This window comes from Carlito syrichta, unplaced genomic scaffold (assembly GCF_000164805.1).
Source record: "Carlito syrichta isolate Samal-C Ts95f unplaced genomic scaffold, Tarsius_syrichta-2.0.1 Scaffold301869, whole genome shotgun sequence".
Classification (NCBI taxonomy): domain Eukaryota; kingdom Metazoa; phylum Chordata; class Mammalia; order Primates; family Tarsiidae; genus Carlito; species Carlito syrichta.
Window position 1 is genome coordinate 118222 of NW_007245965.1, and position 17574 is coordinate 135795.

The 17574-nt window shown below is 44.7% G+C and overlaps 1 protein-coding gene across 1 annotated transcript in view; it reads left to right on the forward strand.

Annotated features, from left to right (window-relative positions):
- Positions 1 to 17574, forward strand: part of CCDC125 (coiled-coil domain containing 125) — a 25839-nt gene that overhangs the window by 2952 nt on the left and 5313 nt on the right. The window contains exons 2-7 of the mRNA XM_021711135.1: positions 745 to 803; positions 2857 to 2943; positions 4366 to 4443; positions 5107 to 5192; positions 13252 to 13334; positions 16456 to 16571. Coding sequence (XP_021566810.1) covers positions 745 to 803; positions 2857 to 2943; positions 4366 to 4443; positions 5107 to 5192; positions 13252 to 13334; positions 16456 to 16571 — 509 coding nt within the window. The remainder of the gene's footprint in view (positions 1 to 744; positions 804 to 2856; positions 2944 to 4365; positions 4444 to 5106; positions 5193 to 13251; positions 13335 to 16455; positions 16572 to 17574) is intronic.

Here is a 17574-nt window from a genome sequence, read left to right on the forward strand (position 1 = left end):
GACTGGAGTGCAGTGGCTGCTCCTGGCCACCGCAGCCTCAACCTGCTGGGCTCCGGCGATCCTTCCGCCTCAGCCTCCCAAGTAGGGCACGGACTACCACACCCAGCTAATTTTTTGATTTATTGTAGAGATGAGGTCTCGTCAAGTTGCCCAGGTGATTCTCGAACCTGCGGGCTCAGGCAATCCACTCACCTCAGCCTCCCAAAGTGCGGGATTACAGGCTGAGCCACCAAGCCTGGCTTCAACTTAATTTCTTAATTGATCACATTAAGGAGAGAATAATTTTTAAAAAAAAATTTTTTTCTTTTCATCTTTTCCATTTGGGATCAAGAAGGAGAGAATAATTGAAGTTATAAAAGTCTTGTCATTCTCCTTGGGAAGAAATTGAATTCAGGTTATTTCACAGGTATTCATGTTACTACATTGATCACGCTTAAGCCAAACACCAAAATCTCTTTATTTCACCCACCAACATTCATGTTTTTCTATTTTGTGTTTGAATGTAGTAATTAACCAATGAATTAGCATAAGTTTTATTTGTAAAGTCACTTTTTACATCTTTTTATTTAAACATGTAATATATCTCCACTTGTGAAATGTTTTAAGCTACATATTTTTATCATTATTTGGACCATTATAATTCTTTTTGTGATTTAGGGAAAAGCTGTACTTAATAATTTGTGAACAAATGTCCTGTATTTAATTAGTGAAAGAAAATATTCAAGTTTTTTTTTTTTCTAATAGATTCTAATTCAGAATTGTCAAATGAAGAGTTAAGGCAGCATCTTCATGAAACTTTAGAGGTAGGTACTCTGACTAATATAAACATTCTCATGTAAATAAAATCCATTGATAGGTAGGCTTGGTGGCTCAGCCTGTAATCCTGCGCCTTTGGGAGGCCGAGGTAAGTGGAATGCCTGAGCCTGTGGGTTCGAGACCCGCCCAGACAACTTGGCGAGACCTCATCTCTACAATAAATCAAAAATCAGCCAGGCATGCTAGCGCGTGCCTGTAGTTCCAGCTACTCGGAAGGCTGAGGTGGAAGGATCGCCGGAGCCCAGCAGGTCGAGGCTGCGGTGGCCGGGAGCGGCCACTGCACTCCAGTCTGGGCGACAGAGTGAGACTCCGACTCAAAAAAAAAAAAAAAATCTATTGATAGATAGTTTGTTTGGATAGTACTAAAACTGTGTGGAAGGCAAATACTGGTTTTCCATGTGTTCTTGATGAACCACAGTCTAAAGCTCCTCTTTTTCAGCTCCTTTCTTTCTTTCTTCTTCTTTTTTTTTTTTGAGTCAGGGTCTCACTCTGCTCCCCAGGCTGGAGTGCAGTGGTAGGATCCCAACTCCCTGCAGCCTTGATCTCCTGGGCTCAGGCTGTCCTTCCACCTCAGCCTCCCGAGTAGCTGGGACTATAGGCGTATGCCTCCACCCCTGACTAATTTTTTATTTTTGTAGAGATAAGGTCTCGCTATGTTGCCTAGGCTGGTCTGGGACTCCTAGGCTCAAGCAATCCTCCCACCTGTGCCTCCCAAAGTGCTGGGATTACGTGCATGAGCAACCGTGCCCAGTCTCCTGGTTTCTTATCTTTCTCCTTGAGAAGTAGTTATCACTTTCTTCCATCTGCCTTCCCTGTCTGTGTGGCTTGAAACAATCTGACATCATTTAACCTCCTCAAAGCCAGAAGACCAGTGAGTCTCTCCCGTGGTCTAAGGAGCCCACGCAGCTTGGAGGGAATAGCAGTTTCTGGGAGGGATGCCTGTCCTTTGGGAAACAGGAAGCCCACTTTAGTGTGTGCTTGTGACTCTTCTTGTGAAAGCTACTGTTTTAATTTCCTAGGGCTGCTGGGACAAAGTACATCAAACTGGTGGCTTAAAACAACAGAAATATATATCCTTTCCGTTTTGGAAGCTAGAATCGTGCTGTGGGTGGGCCACGTTCCCTTTGAAAGCTTTAGAGGAGAATCCTTCTTGCCTCTATCTTGCTGCTCCTTCTTTTTTCTGTCTTCTTCTTCTTTTTTTTTTTTTTTTTTTACAGAGATGGGTTCTCACTGTGTTGCCCAGATTGGTCTAACTCCTGAGCTGAAGCCATCCTCCTGCCTTGGCCTTTAAAAGTGTTGGGATTGGCCGGACTCAGTGACTCAACCTGTAATCCCAGCACTTTGGGAGGGCAAGGCAAGTGGTTTACCTGAGCCCAAGGGTTTGAGACCAGCCCAGGCAACTTGGCGAGAACTTGTCGCTACAATAAAATAAAAAATAGCCGAACATGGTAGCGCGTGCCTGTAGTTCCAGCTACTTGGGAGGGTGAGGAGGAAGGATCACCTGAGCCCAGCAGGTCTATGCTGGAGTGGCCGTGAGCATCCCACTGCACATAAGCCTGGGCAGCAGAGTGAGATTCTGACTCAAAAAAAAAAAAAAAATTGTTTTACATTTTCTTTAAACACATCTACAAAGACCCTGTTTGCAAAGGTCATATCCATGGTACCTGAGGTTAGGAGTTGAACATATCTTTCTGGAGACCAGACTACTACTGTATCTGTGTAGATGACCATGTGCTTAGTTTATGTGGTTTAAATTTTTTTTTTTTAAGTTGGAGTCTCACTGTGTCACCCAGGCTAGAATGCTGTGGCACACTCACGGCCACCCCAGTGTCGACCTGCTGGGCTCCCGTGATCCTTCCGCCTCAGCCTTCCAAGTAGTGAAGCTGTCAATTTTAGCATGTCTGGTTCACTCATGAAATCCAGAGACATTTCCAACCTCGTTTGTAAGTGTTTTGAGCCAGCATAGTAGACCAGCCAAATTGATAATTTGGGAGTTGCATATCTTTCAGATAGGAAGACTAATTTTATTTCTGTCCTCAGGAGGTAGAGATTTTAAAAACTGAACTTGAGGCATCTCAAAGACAACTTGAAGGTAAAGAGGCAGCATTGAAAATTCTTCAAAGCATGGTAAGAAGAAATTGTTTTTAAACTTTCATCTCTTACACATGTCAGTAATAATTGGCATAGTTTTACCTTTTAAAACAAGAGCAGCAGTGCTTATTATAGTTGAGTTTTTAGTTATATATGTGTTTTAAATTTTTTTTATTTTTGAGTTGGAGTCTCACTCTGTCACCCAGGCTGGAGTGCAGTGGCCGCTCTCGGCCACTGCAGCCTCGACCTGCTGGGCTCCAGCGAGCCTTCCGCCTCAGCCTTCCAAGTAGCCGGAACTACAGGCGCGCGCTCCCACGCCCGGCTCATTTTTGATTTATTGTGGAGATGAGGTCTCGCCAAGTTGCCCAGGCGGGTCTCAAACCTGCGGGTTCAGGCCATCCACTCACCTCAGCCTCCCCAAGTGCTGGCATTACAGGCTGAGCCACTGAGCCCAGCTGTATATATGTTTTTAACAGCTTTATAATTCACATACCATGAATTTCACTTGTTTTAAGTGTACAGTACAATTTTATTTTTGACTAAACTTAGAGGTATGCTGCTACCACTGCAATCTAATTTGAAAACATTTCCAACGCCCAAAGATAGGGACTTCGTGCCCATTGTATTGACGCCTGTTTCCCACTCCCAGCCCCAGACAACCATTCGTTTGCTCTCTGTCTTATAGATTTGCTTTTCTGTCTTTTCTACTTCATTAAATAAAGTCATAGGATGTGGGATAGAATTCCCTTTTACCTGGATTCTTTCAATTAGCATGTCTTTGAGCTCCATGCGTGCTGTAGCATTCATTGGTACTTTCTTCCCTTTTACTGCCAAAAACACTTCAGTGTACAGACATACATCTTGTTATCCACTCACCAGTTGCTTCCACCTTTTGACTATTAATACTACTGTGAATGTTTCCTTTGTGGAAAATGCATCCACTCATCCCCATAGTCATTGGAAAGGAACCAAACCAAGATCTCCTGACTTCTGAGCTATCAAACTTTCCACAAAAAAATGGTCACTGTGAGCTGGGCATGGTGGCTTACGCCTGTAATCCCGGTACTTTGGGAGACTGAGACAAGAGGATTGCCTGAGCCTAGGGGTTTGAGACCAGCCTGGGCACCTTAGTGAAACCTTGTCTCTACAGTAAATTTAAAACAAATTAGGTGGGCGTGGTGGCACATGCCTGTAGTTCCAGCTACTTGGAAGGTTGAGGTGGAAGGATTGCCTGAGACCAGCAGGTCAAGGCTGTGGTGGTTGTGTGCCACTGCACTCCAGCCTGGGTGATAGAGTGAGACTCTAACTCAAAAAAAAAAAGGAAAAAAAAAGGTCACTATAAGAGTCTCATTTCAAGTTAATTTTCAATTCTCATAAAATAAAAATGTGAACTTCACTGTGCATATAGGAGTGATTAGAAATTTAATTTACACTTTTGTTGTTTGGGGTTTTTTTTAGGCAATACTTGGCAAAGCCACAAGTCACACCCAGGCAGTACTGCAAAAAACTGTGGAACAGAAGAGATCGCTGGAGAAGGTATTTGCCACTTGGAGCATAGACTTGTTCAGTCCAATAAGCTTTCAGTAGAATTTCCTTAAACTCATCATACTCATAGATAAGTCATTGGTGCAGACCCTCTGTTATCTGAAGGTCTTCCCTTTAGGAGTTTATAATCCAAAACAGATTGTCACATAGGAGAGAATTAAGTTTCATTTTGTTTCCCCACATTAAGGTCGTAGGAGGCCTGCCAAACTTACTTCTGACTTCTTTTTTCTGCCTCCCCTGCCCCCCAGCTTGCCTGACAAGGCCTGCTTCTTTCTGACCATCTCTTTGTCACTATAAAGGTAGTTAGGAATCACCCTAGATGGTCAGCTTTCCTGGACTGTTCGGGCTAAGATTTCTGGGAGTACGTTTTGCTTGTGGTGACTACATGGGGTGGCGCATGGGCCCTGAGAGATCTAGGTTCAGTCAAGCAAATTTTGAAGTCAAACAATTTGAAATTTTTTTGATATAAAGTGAGCTTTGGCAAAGTTTTTTGAGTACTAATGAGGTGTGTTATATATTGCCTAAGAAAAATGATTATTGCTCTTTTCGGACAATAATTAATTTTTCTCTATAAATCTTTTCTGTGAAATGATTACATGATTTATATAAGCTATTCACAGTGTCCTGAAATGATTTATTTGTAATTTCCCATAGGAAATAAATGTCTTGCAGTGGGAAATGGAATTTGATCAGAATAGATTTAAAAATATAGAGGAATCTTGGACTCAGAAATATGACAGGTTTGTATACTATTATTCCATAATTTTCTTAGAAAATCTTTAAAATGTATGTAATTCACATATAACTTAGTCTTTCTTCTTCTTTCAATTGAAAAATATCATAAAATTATTATTTTTATTTTATTTCTTTATTTTTTGAGTTGGAGTCTCACTCTGTCGCCCAGGCTGGAGTATAGTGGCACACTCCCGGCCACCGCAGCCTCGACCTGCTGGGCTTAGGTGATCCTTCTGCCTCAGCCTTCCAAATAGCTGGAACTACAGGCATGCACCACCATGCCCAGCTTCTTTTTTTGATTTATTGTAGAGATGAGGTCTCACCAAGTTGCCCAGGCTGGTCTCGAACCCGTGGGCTCGAACCCATGGGCAATCCTTTTACCTTGGCCTCCCAAAGTGTTGGGATTATAGGCATGAGCCACTGCACCTGGCCCCAAATTATTATTTCTTATCCATTTACTAGTTTCATATTTTTCTGTTAGTTTTTTTTTTTAAGTGTAAACTGTATGTGAGCCATGTTTTTAAAATTATCTTGGCTTTGAAATTTTTTTTTATATTTTATTTTACTTTTTTTTTAGTTAGAGTCTCACTCTATCACCCAGGCTAGAGTGCAGTGAAACGCTGATGGCCATGGCATCCTCGACCTGTTGGGCTCAGGTGATCCTTCTGCCTCAGCCTTCTAAGTAGCTGGCACTATTGGCACGCACCACCATGCCTGGCTAATTTTTTTTTTTTTAACTGTAGAGATGAGGTCTTGCCAGGTTGCCCAGACTATTCTCAAACCTGTGGACTCAGGCAATCCTCTCACCTTGGTCTCCCAAAGAAATCATTTTTTAAAAGTATTTTGAGAAACTCTTTTATTAGTGTGAGTTTATTTAATAACTTTATATGCTTACTGTAAGTCATGTAGAAATGGATCTGATTCTAGAATTAGAAAAAGCGCTGGGCTCGGTGGCTCAGCCTGTAATCCTGCGCCTTTGGGAGGCCGAGGTGAGTGGATTGCCTGAGCCCGCGGGTTCGAGACCCACCTGGGCAACTTGGCGAGACCTCATCTGTACAATAAATCAAAAAATCAGCCGGGCATGGTAGTGTGCGCCTGTAATTCCAGCTATTTGGAAGGCTGAGGCGGAAGGATAGCTGGAGCCCAGCAGGTCGAGGCAGCCACTGCACTCCAGTCTGGGCGACAGAGTGAGACTCCAACTCAAAAAAAAAAAAAAAAAAAAAAAGAAATAGCATTATTACCTAATTTTAAATTTATTATTTATTAACTTTTTATCTTGAAATCATTGAGGACTTAAAGGAAAGTTGGAAGAGCAGTACAAAGAATTTCTATGTATCTTTCACTGAGATTCCCCAAATTTTAACTCTTTACTGCATTTGCTTTATTATTTTTCCCTTTCTTCTTCTTTATAGATAGATAGTGGTATATGTAATTTTTATATGTATCTAGAACCACTTAAAGGTATATTGTATATATGAGGCCTCCTTGCTCTGAATACTTCAGCTTTTTTTGTTGTTGTTTTTTTGTTTTTTTTGAGTTGGAGTCTCACTCTGTCACCCAGACTGGAGTGCAGTGGCTGCCTCGACCTGCTGGGCTCCAGCGATTCTTCCGCCTCAGCCTTACAAGTAGCTGGAATTACAGGCGCACACTACCATGCCTGGCTGATTTTTTGATTTATTGTAGAGATGAGGTCTCGCCAAGTTGCCCAGGCAGGTCTCGAACCTGCGGGCTCAGGCAATCCACTCATCTCAGCCTCCCAAGGCGCGGGATTACAGACTGAGCCACCGAGCCCGGCTATACTTCAGCTTTTTTGTTTGTTTTCTGTTTTTTTGAGTTGAAGTCTCACTGTTACCCAGGCTGGAGTGCAGTGGCACACTCACAGCCACCGCAGCCTCAACCAGCTGGGCTTAGGCGATCCTTCTGTCTCAGCCTTCCAAGCAGCTGGAACTACAGGCACGCGCTACCGTGCCCAATTTATTTTTTGATTTATTGTAGAGACGAGGTCTCACTAAGTTGCCCAGTCTGGTTTCGAACCCCTGACTGAACTCAGGCAATCCACTCACCTCGGCCTCCCAAAGTGCTGGGATTACAACCTTGAGCCACTGTGCCTGTCCAGTTTTTTGTTTTTTTTTTTTAAGTCAGAGTCTTACTCTGCTGCCAAATGCAGTGGCATGATCAAGACCAGCACAGCCTTGATCTCCTGGGCTCAGGCGATCCTTCCACCTCAGCACCTCAGCCTTCCAAGTAGCTAGAACCACAGGCCCACCCACAGGCCAACCACCACACCAAGCCTTTTTTCTCTCTCTCTTTTATTGTGGAGACAAGATCTCACACGTTGCCCAAACTGGCTTCAAACCCTTGGGCTCAGGCATTCCTCTTGCCTCTGCCTCCTAAAGTGCTGGGATCACAGGAGTGACTCACTGCACCCAACCAATTTGTGTTTTTAAAAAGGACATTCTCTTTTATAACCATAGCATAATTATCAAAGTCAAGACATTAACTTCGACACAATATAATTATTTAATCCACAGACTATATTCAGATTTTCCCAGTTGTCCTAATAGCATAAAAATTTGAGCAAATGAGAAAAATATTTTCCTCTATTCCAGGATCACTGATTACATTTAGTTGTGACATCTAAATTTTACGCCCCTTTAATATGAAACAGTTCCTTGGTCTTTCTTTCTCTTTAAATGACATCGACATTTTTTGAGGTGTACAGGTCATTGATCTTATACAGTATCCCACGGTGGCTATGTCTGGTTTCTGAATTCGGTTTAGGTTATGCATTTTTGGCAGGATCATCACAGAGGTGCTGTTTTGTGTCATATCAGGAGGCATGTGATGTTGATTTGTCACGTCACTAGGATGTGAATCTTGATCACTTCCTTAAGGTGTGATGTCTGCCGTGTTTCTCACTTTCCCCTTGTATTTAATAAGTATCTTGCGGAAACATACTTAGAGATTATGTAAATGTACTGTTACACATGAAATTGTTACCCACTAGTTTTTTGTTTTTGTTTTTTGAGTTGGAGTCTCACTCTGTCGCCCAGACTGGAGTGCAGTGGCCGCTCCCGGCCACCGCAGCCTCGACCTGCTGGGCTCCGGCGATCCTTCCGCCTTGGCCTTCCAAGCAGCCGGAATTACAAGCGTGCGCTACCACGCCTGGCTGATTTTTTGATTTATTGTAGAGCTGAGGTCTCGCTGCCCAGGCGGGTCTCGAACCCACGGGCTCAGGCAATCCACTCACCTCAGCCTCCCAAAGGCGCGGGATTACAGGACCCACTAGTTTTATACCTACTGATTATTCAGCCTGAAGCAAGTATTACTACAGTGTTTGATAAATAGTGATTTGTCACAGTGGTTCACATCTGTAATCCCAGCATTTTGGGAAGCCAAGGTGGGAAGATGACTTGACAACCAGTCAAGCTTGAGACCAGTCCCTACAAAAAAATAAATAAATAGTTGGGCCCGGTGGCGCATGCCTGTAGTCCCAGCTACTCAAGAAGCTGAGGCAGAAGGATCATCTGAGTCCAGGAAGTTGAACTTGCAGTAAGCTGTGATCTTGCCATTGTACTCCAACCTGAGCAACAGATTCAGACGTCAGCTTGAAAGAACAAGAGCTTTTCCTCTGTTTGTTTGTTTATACCAATATGGACTCATGGATTCTTGGTTTATTGGTTTACTGAATGGGTTAGAAGCAATTACTATTATTATTTCCTTTTGTAAATTAAAATAATTATTCATAGTATATCTACATACCACAATATTCTTTTCTTTTCTTTTCTTCTTTTTTTTTTCCTGAGTTAAGTCTCATTCAAATCCTGCCTCTGTCTTGCCCAGACTGCTTTCAAACTCCGGCCTCAAGTGAGCCTCCCTCTGTGGCTCCCCAAAGTGCTAGGATTACAGGTGTGAGCCACTGACCCAGCCTGTTGGTTTGTTAGACCTTGGGGAAAGATTAACCTGCTCCCAAAAGTCAGAGCTACTGAGAAAGGTAGACTCGGAAAAGTGTTTCCTCCTCCGTGCCCTTTACGCCATTCCCCACCTCTCGTCCTGCTGTCTTTCCCTCGCTGTCTAAAAATAACCAATCTAGGCAGGCGCAGTGGCTCATGCCTATAATCCCAGCACTTTGGGAGGCCAAGGTGAGAGGATTACCTGAACCCATGGGTTCGAGACCAGCCTGGGCAACTTGGTGAGACCTCATCTCTACAATAAATAAAAAATAACCAGCCAGGCTCGGTGGCTCAGCCTGTAATCCCGCGCCTTTGGGAGGCTGAGGTGAGTGGATTGCCTGAGCCCGCGTGTTCAAGACCCGCCTGGGCAGCGAGACCTCATCTCTACAATAAATCAAAAATCAGCCGGGCATGGTAGCGCGTGCCTGTAATTTCAGCTACTCGGAAGGCTGAGGCGGAAGGATCGCCGGGGCCCAGCGGGTCGAGGCTGCGGTGGCCGGGAGCGGCCACTTCACTCCAGCAGTCTGGGCGACCGAGTGAGACTCCAACTCAAAAAAAAAAAAACCAATCTTGTTATTTTTGGCTTAGCCTTCCTGTCTTTCTGTTTGCACAAACAGCAGATATATGTGTATTTTCTTATTTCTCTTTCTTTCTTACACAAAAGGCAGCATTACTGTAAATACTCTTTTTGATTGTTTTTCCATTTAACAATATTATGTCCTGGAAATCCATGGTGTGGATGGGCCTGGTGCTCACATTGTTTCCAGTGTTTTGCAATTGTCCAATTGTAAACAACGCTCCGGTAAATAACCTTGATTTATATATTTTTACATTGTTGGAGATATATTTTCAGGGTAAATGTTAGAGGTAGAATTGCTGAGTCAAAAGGTCACCATGTATATAGATTTAATAGCTGTTGCCAAATTCCTTTCAGCAAGCTTTGTACCAAATTGTATTCTGACCAGCAACATAGGAGAGCATTTCCTCACAGCCTCTTCAAGCGAATGTCATCCTAATTTCTTCCAGTTTCATAGTGTTGTTTACTCAGTTTTTAACTTTCAATTTTATTTTTATCTCATTTATTTACATTTTATTTTTTATTGACAGGCTCTCACTCTGTCACCCAGGCTGCCGTGCACTGGTGCCATCATAGCTCACTACAGCCTCAATCTGATAGGCTCAAGTGATCCTTCTGCCTCAGTCTCCCAAGCAGCTGGGACCAGGGGATACTTGCCACCATACCCAGCTTATTCTGGTTTTTTTTTGGACTGCACAGAATCCAGAAACTTCTGACTTATACACAGACTTATACTTGGTCAACAGGTTGTCTTTTAGGATGCTCTTCAGATCAGCAGAGCTGGGGAAAGATGCACAAAAAATAACTAATTGGGCAGCAGAGTTCATGCATTTGACTGGGAGGGTTGTTTTATTTTGTTTTATTTTATTTTGAGTTGGGGTCTCACTCCGCTGCCCAGGCTGGAGTGCAGTGGCACGATCATGGCTCACTGAAGTCTTGGCCTCCTGGGCTCAGGTGATCCTCTTCCACTTCAACTTCCTGAGTAACTGGGACTACAGGGGCACATCACGACTCCCAGCTGATTTTTTAATTTTTTTGTAGAGATGAGGTCTCGCTATGTTGCCCAGACTCGTCTCAAACCCCTAGACTCAAGTGATCATCCCTCCTCAACCTCCCAAAGTGCTGGGATTATAGGTGCAAACCACTGTACCTGGCCAGGATGTTGTCTTTTAAAATTAATAAATAAAGTAGTTTAAATAGATCTACTGACATATTTGTAAGCATCTAAAGAGCTGCCTCATGATATCAGAGTTACTCAGAATTCAGTAGGAAAATCCCAAACCTATCTCAGGAAGATGCTGTGTTAATAAAGGTACTTTATTCCTCTAGGATTAGAGACTTTGTTTGAAAATACTGTTTCACATTTTATTGGTGATATAATCTGTGGAAAGGCATGCCTTAGATTTCCATCTTACTTTGAATTGAGAAGCTTCAATCTCTTGGCTATTGTTTTGGTGATCTGAGGGCAATCCTAAGTAGAGGATATAATATTCCCTACAAACAGCACAAACTGTCTTGATAGATATTTTTATTTAAAACTATAAGTTTGGCTGGATGTGGTAGCTGACACCTATAATCCCAGCACCTTGGGACGTGGAGGTGAGAGGATTAGCTGAGCCCAGGGGTTTGAGACCAGTTTGGGCAACTTGGCGATACCTCATCTCTACAATAAATGAAAAATTAGCCAGGCATAGTGGCATGTGCCTGTAGTTCCAGCTACTTGGAAGGCTGGAGTGGAAGGCTTGCTGGAGCCCAGCAGGTGAACGCTGGGGTGGCCGTGAGTGTGCCACTGCACTCCAACCTAGAGTGAAACTCCAACTCTCTCTCTCACACACACACACACAAATTGACAATCTTTTTTTTTTTTTTCTGAGTTGGAGTCTCACTCTGTCACCTCAGCCTTGACCTGCTGGACTCAGGTGATCCTTCCACCTCAGCTTTCCAAGTTGCTGGAACTACGGGTACGTGCCACCGCACCCGGCTAAAATATTTGTAATCTTAACCATTTTTAAGTGGACAGTTCAGTGGCATCAGACCCGCCTGGGCAGCGAGACTTCATCTCTACAATAAATCAAAAAATCAGCCGGGCGTGGTAGCACATGCCTGTGATTCCGGCTACTTGGAAGGCTGAGACGGCAGGATCGCTGGAGCCGAGCGGGTCGAGGTTGAGGTGGCCGGGAGCGGCCACTGCCCTCCAGTCTGGGCGACAGAGTGAGACTCCAACTCAAAAAAAAAAAAAAAAAAAAAAGAATATTCATACTGTTGGTCCGGGTGCAGTGGATCACGCCAATAATCCTAGCAATTTGGGAGGCAGAGCCCACAGGTTCGAGACCAGCCTGGGAACTGGGTGTGACCTCATCTCTACAACAAATCAAAAACTCAGCTGGTGTGGTGGCACATGCCTGTAGTTTCAACTACTTGAAAGACTGAGGCAGAAGGATCGCCTGAGTCCAAGCACGTCAAGGCTGCGGTGGCCATGAGCGTGTCGCAGCATTCCAGCCTGGGTGGCAGAGTGAGACTCCTACTCAAAAAAAAAAAAGAAAAAGAAGCCGGGCTCGGTGGCTCAACCTGTAATTCCGCGCCTTTGAGAGGCTGAGGTGAGTGGATTGCCTGAGCCCGTGGGTTCGAGACCAGCCTGGGCAATTTGGCGAGACCTCGTCTCTACAATAAATCAAAAAATCAGCTGGGCGTGGTAGCATGCACCTGTAGTTCCAGCTACTTGGAAGGCTGAGGTGGAAGGAGCCCTGCAGGTGGAGGCTGTGGTGGCCATGAGCATGCCCCTGCACTCCAGCCTGGGTGACAGAGGACTCCAACTCAAAAAAATAAAATAAAAAGACCAAATAATATTCCCTTGTATGTATATACTACATTTTGTTGTCTTATTTATCCCTTGATGGACACTTGGTGAACCTTTGGTTATGTCAGATAATGCTGCTGTCAGCAGGACTTTATACCTCACACGTCTTTCCTTCCCATGAAAGACTTCATAATTATTTCTTTAGAGCACATACAGGTCACAGCAAGCTTGAGCAGAAGGTCTGGAGACTCCCACATGCCTGTGACCCTCACATGCATAACCTCCCGCACTGTCAACATCCCCACCAAGGTGGCACCTTTGTTATAACCGATGAACCACGTTGACACATTGTTATCACCCAAAGCGCAGAGTGGGCATGAGGGTCTGTGTTTCTTTTTAGGCAAGTTTTTGAAGATGGCCCAAGCATGCAGTTGGTGTTCACATGGTTATGAAGTTGAAGTAAAACTTAAGAGAATAAGTATGCAAAATGGACATCGAGAAATATTTCTGGTTCATTATTGTTCCTCAGCTAAGTATGCAGAAGAGTTAAGAATGTTTAAAATCTTACCACATTCCTTAAATTGTTTTTTATTTTTGTGACACATGTAAATTCCAGACTATTTTGAAGTAAGAAAAATTATATTTTGCTTCTTGTGTCCTAATTATGTAATTAAAAATATTCTTGCTTAGCGAGGGAGTCTTAGTATTTTTATTATTTGAAGAATACTTTTTTTCAGACTAAACTGTGAAAATGCAATCCTCAAAGAGAATTTGAAACTGAAAACAGAAGAAATTAAAATGTTAAAGTCTGAAAACACAGGTAGGAGTGTTATTTTGATGATTCTTTTAAAATATTATATTAAAAGATCGGTTTTATATAGGGCGTCTTATTTAAATCACATGTATCAGTAGAGATAAAGTGCTAGTATTTTGAAGTAATATATTTTAAGAATAATAGAAGGAAGCAGCGTTTCAATTAGGTTAAAAAAATTGGCCAAGCTCAGTGGCTCATGCCTGTATCCAGCACTTGGGGAGGCCGAGGTGGGTTAGGGTTCGGCTCTGCGCTTGGCCCCGGAGCTTGCGATCAGCCGAGGCAACTCCATGTGTGTCCAGTTCTAAGTCAGTCCTGTCACCCTGAAGTGAAATCTCCTACCCATGAAGCAATTTCTCCCTATTCCCCTCTTTTTACTTAGTTTTCTGTGTAATGCCAAGTGGTAGTACACCTGATGTCTGAGGAACCTGAGTAGAAAATGTTATGTATCGGTCAGGCACGGTGGCTCACACCTATAATCTCAGCACCTTGGGAGGCCGAGGTGAGAGGATGGCCCGAGTCCACGGGTTCGAGACCAGCCTGGGCAACTTGGTGAGACCTCATCTCTAAAATAAATCAAGAAAAATCAGCTAGGCATGGTGGCACATGCCTGTAGTTCCAGTTACTTGGAAGGCTGAGGCAGAAGGATCACCTGAGCCCAGCAGGTTGAGGCTGCGTTGGCTGTGAATGTGCCACTGCCCTCCAGCCTGGGCGAAGGAGTGAGACTTTGACTCAAAAAAAAAAAGTGTATGTATCCCTTATATAATGGTCCACCTTACGATGAAAGTTGGTGGACAGATATAAAGGTATTTGGCATCAACTTTTTTTTTTTTTTTTTGAGTTGGAGTCTCACTCTCTGTCACCCAGGTTGGAGTGCAGTGGCACATTCACAGCCAACACAGCTTCAACCTGCTGGGCTCAGGTGATCCTTCCACCTCAGCCTTCCAAGTAGCTGGAACTACAGGCACGAGCTACCACGCCCGGCTGATTTTTTGATTTATTGTAGAGATGAGGTCTCACTGCCCAGGCGGGTCTCGAACCCGTGGGCTCAGGCAATCCACTCACCTCAGCCTCCCAAAGGCACGGGATTACAGGCTGAGCCACCAAGCCCGGCTGGCATCAACTTTTAAAAAGTTTCTAAGGGAAGATGCCAATTCTCCTTTCTTAGCCAAAACTAAAGTGGTGGCTTAAAGGGAAAGTAACTCTAAATCAGGTTCTGGGTCCGAGAGCGGCACTTATGTGCAGTAACTGAGCAGTGTAGTTGCCTCTGGAAGAGATATGCTTCTCCGCACCGGGGACTTGAGCCCATGGAGGCGTCTGCTGTGTAGACCAGCTCAGAACTGAAGCAGCTTGTGATCATAAGCTCTCCCCGTCCCTCCCCCATTCCACCCTGTAGTGATGGGGAGAAGTTACTGGTTTCTACTCTCCAGTAGATAGCAGGACCGCTTTCTTATTTATTTATGTTTTCTGAGTTGGGCGTCTCACTCTGTCTCCCAGGCTGGAATGTAGTCGCATGATCATGAATCACTACAGCCTTGACCTCCTGGGCTCAGGTGATCCTTCCATCTCAGGCTCTTGAGTAGCTGAGAGGCTGTGCATGCCACCATGCCCAGCTACTTTCTGTACTTTTTTATGGAGACAAGGCCTCACTGTGTTGCCCAGGCTGGTCTCGAACTGCTGGGCTCAATTGATTATCCTGCCTTGGCTTCCCAAAGTTCTGGAATTATAGGCGTGAGCCACCTAATCTTTTGAGTTTTTTTGTAGAGACGAGGTGTTGCTATGTTGTCTGAGCTGAGGACATCTCTTGTTCTAAATCTTTGGTTTGAGAGTCTTTTGTGAAAGCTCTTAATAGAAACATCTGGGCCGGGCTTGGTGGCTCAGCCTGTAATCCCATGCTTTGGAAGGCCGAGGTGAGTAGATTGCCTGGGCCCGCGGGTCCGAGACCCGCCTGGGCAACTTGGCGAGACTGCATATCTACAATAAATCAAAAACTAGCTGGGTGTGGTAGCGCACCTGTAGTTCCAGCTACTTGGAAGGCTGAGGCGGAAGGATCACCCAGCGGGTCAAGGCTGCAGTGGCCAGGAGCGGCCACTGCACTCCAGTCTGGGCAACAGAGTGAGACTTCAACTCAAAAAAGAAAAATCTGGTAGAGTCTGACTCGCTGGTACATTTGACATTAATACAATAGAGGAGATCTCACCATCTAGTTGTCTTGCTATCCATAAATTGTCTAGATAATTTGCCTTTACATGTTCCCTTTTTGAGAATCCTACACATTTTTGAAGAGCAAACAAGGAGCAGACTTTGGCTGCAGAGTCAAGATGCTTTCATGTAAAAATAACAGCATCTCAGCTCCATATATTTCTCTCACATGATACCTACCATTCTGTCAGATAGGTTTTCCGAATGAATCCAGATCTTGTGGATTATGCAGTGCTCTTAAGAAATGAATATGTAGCCGGGCACGATGACTCACGCTTGTAATCCCAGCACTTTGGGAGGCTGAGATGAGAGGATTGCCTGAGCCTAGGGGTTCAAGACCAGCCTGGGCAACTTGGCGAGACCTTGTCTCTACCATAAAAGAAAAAACTTAGCCGGGCATGGTGGTAGTTTCAGCCACTTGGAAGGGTAAGGTAGAAAGATCCCCTGAGCCCAGCAGGTCAAGGCTGTGGTGGCTTTGAGCATACCACTCCAGCCTGTGTGACAGAGTGAGACTTCAGTGAAAAAAGAAAGAAAGAAAGGAGTATGTAAGCCAGGCATGGTGGTTTATGCCTGTAATCTCAGAAATTTGGGAGGCAAAGGCAAGAGGACTGGCTGAGCTCAAGGGTTCGAGATCAGCCTTGGCAACTTGGTGAGACCTTATCTCTATAATAAATCAAGAAAAATTAGCCGGGCATAGTGGCACATGCCTGTGGTTCCAGCCACTTGGAAGGCTGAGGTGGAAGGATCGCCTGAGCCCAGCAGGTAGAGGCTCCGTTGGCGGTGAGAGTGCCACTGCCCTCCTGCCTGACTGACAGAGTGAGACACTGACTCAAAACAAGAAAAAGAGTATGTGATGTTGGTATGACTAGATGGTAGGGCACTGGAGTTAGACTTTATAACCAACACGTTCTGGTATGGCCCTTCCTAGTTTTGAATCAACAATATTTGGAGGCCCTCGCCATGCTCGATATCAAACAGCAGAAGATGGCTCAGGAAGGCATGTGCCACAATCAAAGCAGCTTTGCAGAAGCTTCAGGTCTTGAGGTAGGTAACATGTCTGCAGGCTGAACAGGCGAGAGTGTTTCTATTTTCCTTTCTTTCCCCCTCGCGCTCTGGTTCGTGTTCTAAGGTCACACCTTACTTGGCAATCCAAGACTGAGAGTGCCGGGCACTGGCTCACGCCTGTAATCCCAGCGCTTTGGAGGCTGAGGCGAGAAGATTGCCTAAGCCCAGGGTTCAAGACCAGACTGGGCAACTTGACGAGACCTCGTCTCTACAGTAAATCAAAAAACTAGCCAAGCATGGTGGCACATGCCTGTGGTTCCAGTTACTTGGAAGGCTGAGGTGGAAGGATTGCCTGAGCCCACCGGGTCGAGGCTGTGGTGGCCGTGAGTGTTGCCACTGCACTCCAAGCCTGGGTGACACAGTGAGACTCCAACTTAAAAAAACAAAAAAGACTGAGAGTGAAGAGGCCTGTGGGTTTGGTTCTTCCAGTCTTGCTGGCACCATGCCCTTTGTGTAGGACATTCCTGGACATTAGGGAATGTGCCGGCCACATCCTGCCCACTTATTTCTTAATTTTCCAATTCTAGCAGAAGTGATGTTAGTAGTGTCTCTCACCTAGGCTGGGCTTACATTTTCAGAGTGCTCTCACGCACATTATCCGGTTTGACCTTCCTAGTAGCCTTGTGAGGGCTGCAAAGCAGATATTATCCCCATTTTGGAGAGGAGGAAACTAAGGCTCAGAGAAGTTCAGTTTTGGTGACTTTTCCGGGGCGACAAGGTCAATCTATGGTAGAACCAGGATCAGAACAAAGACCTGCTGGTGCATTGCTCATCGCTTGACTTGTGGGTGTTGGGCTTATAGAGTCAGAAGGTCCCGGGACTCCTAAGAAATTAATGTCGCAGTGGAGTAAGTGGGGGCAGCCACTCACTGTAGAACTTCTAAAAAAAATTACCGCCAGGCTCGGTGGCTCAGCCTGTAATCCCGCGCTTTGGGAGGCTGAGGTGAGTGGATTGCTGAGCCCGTGGTTCGAGACCTGCCTGG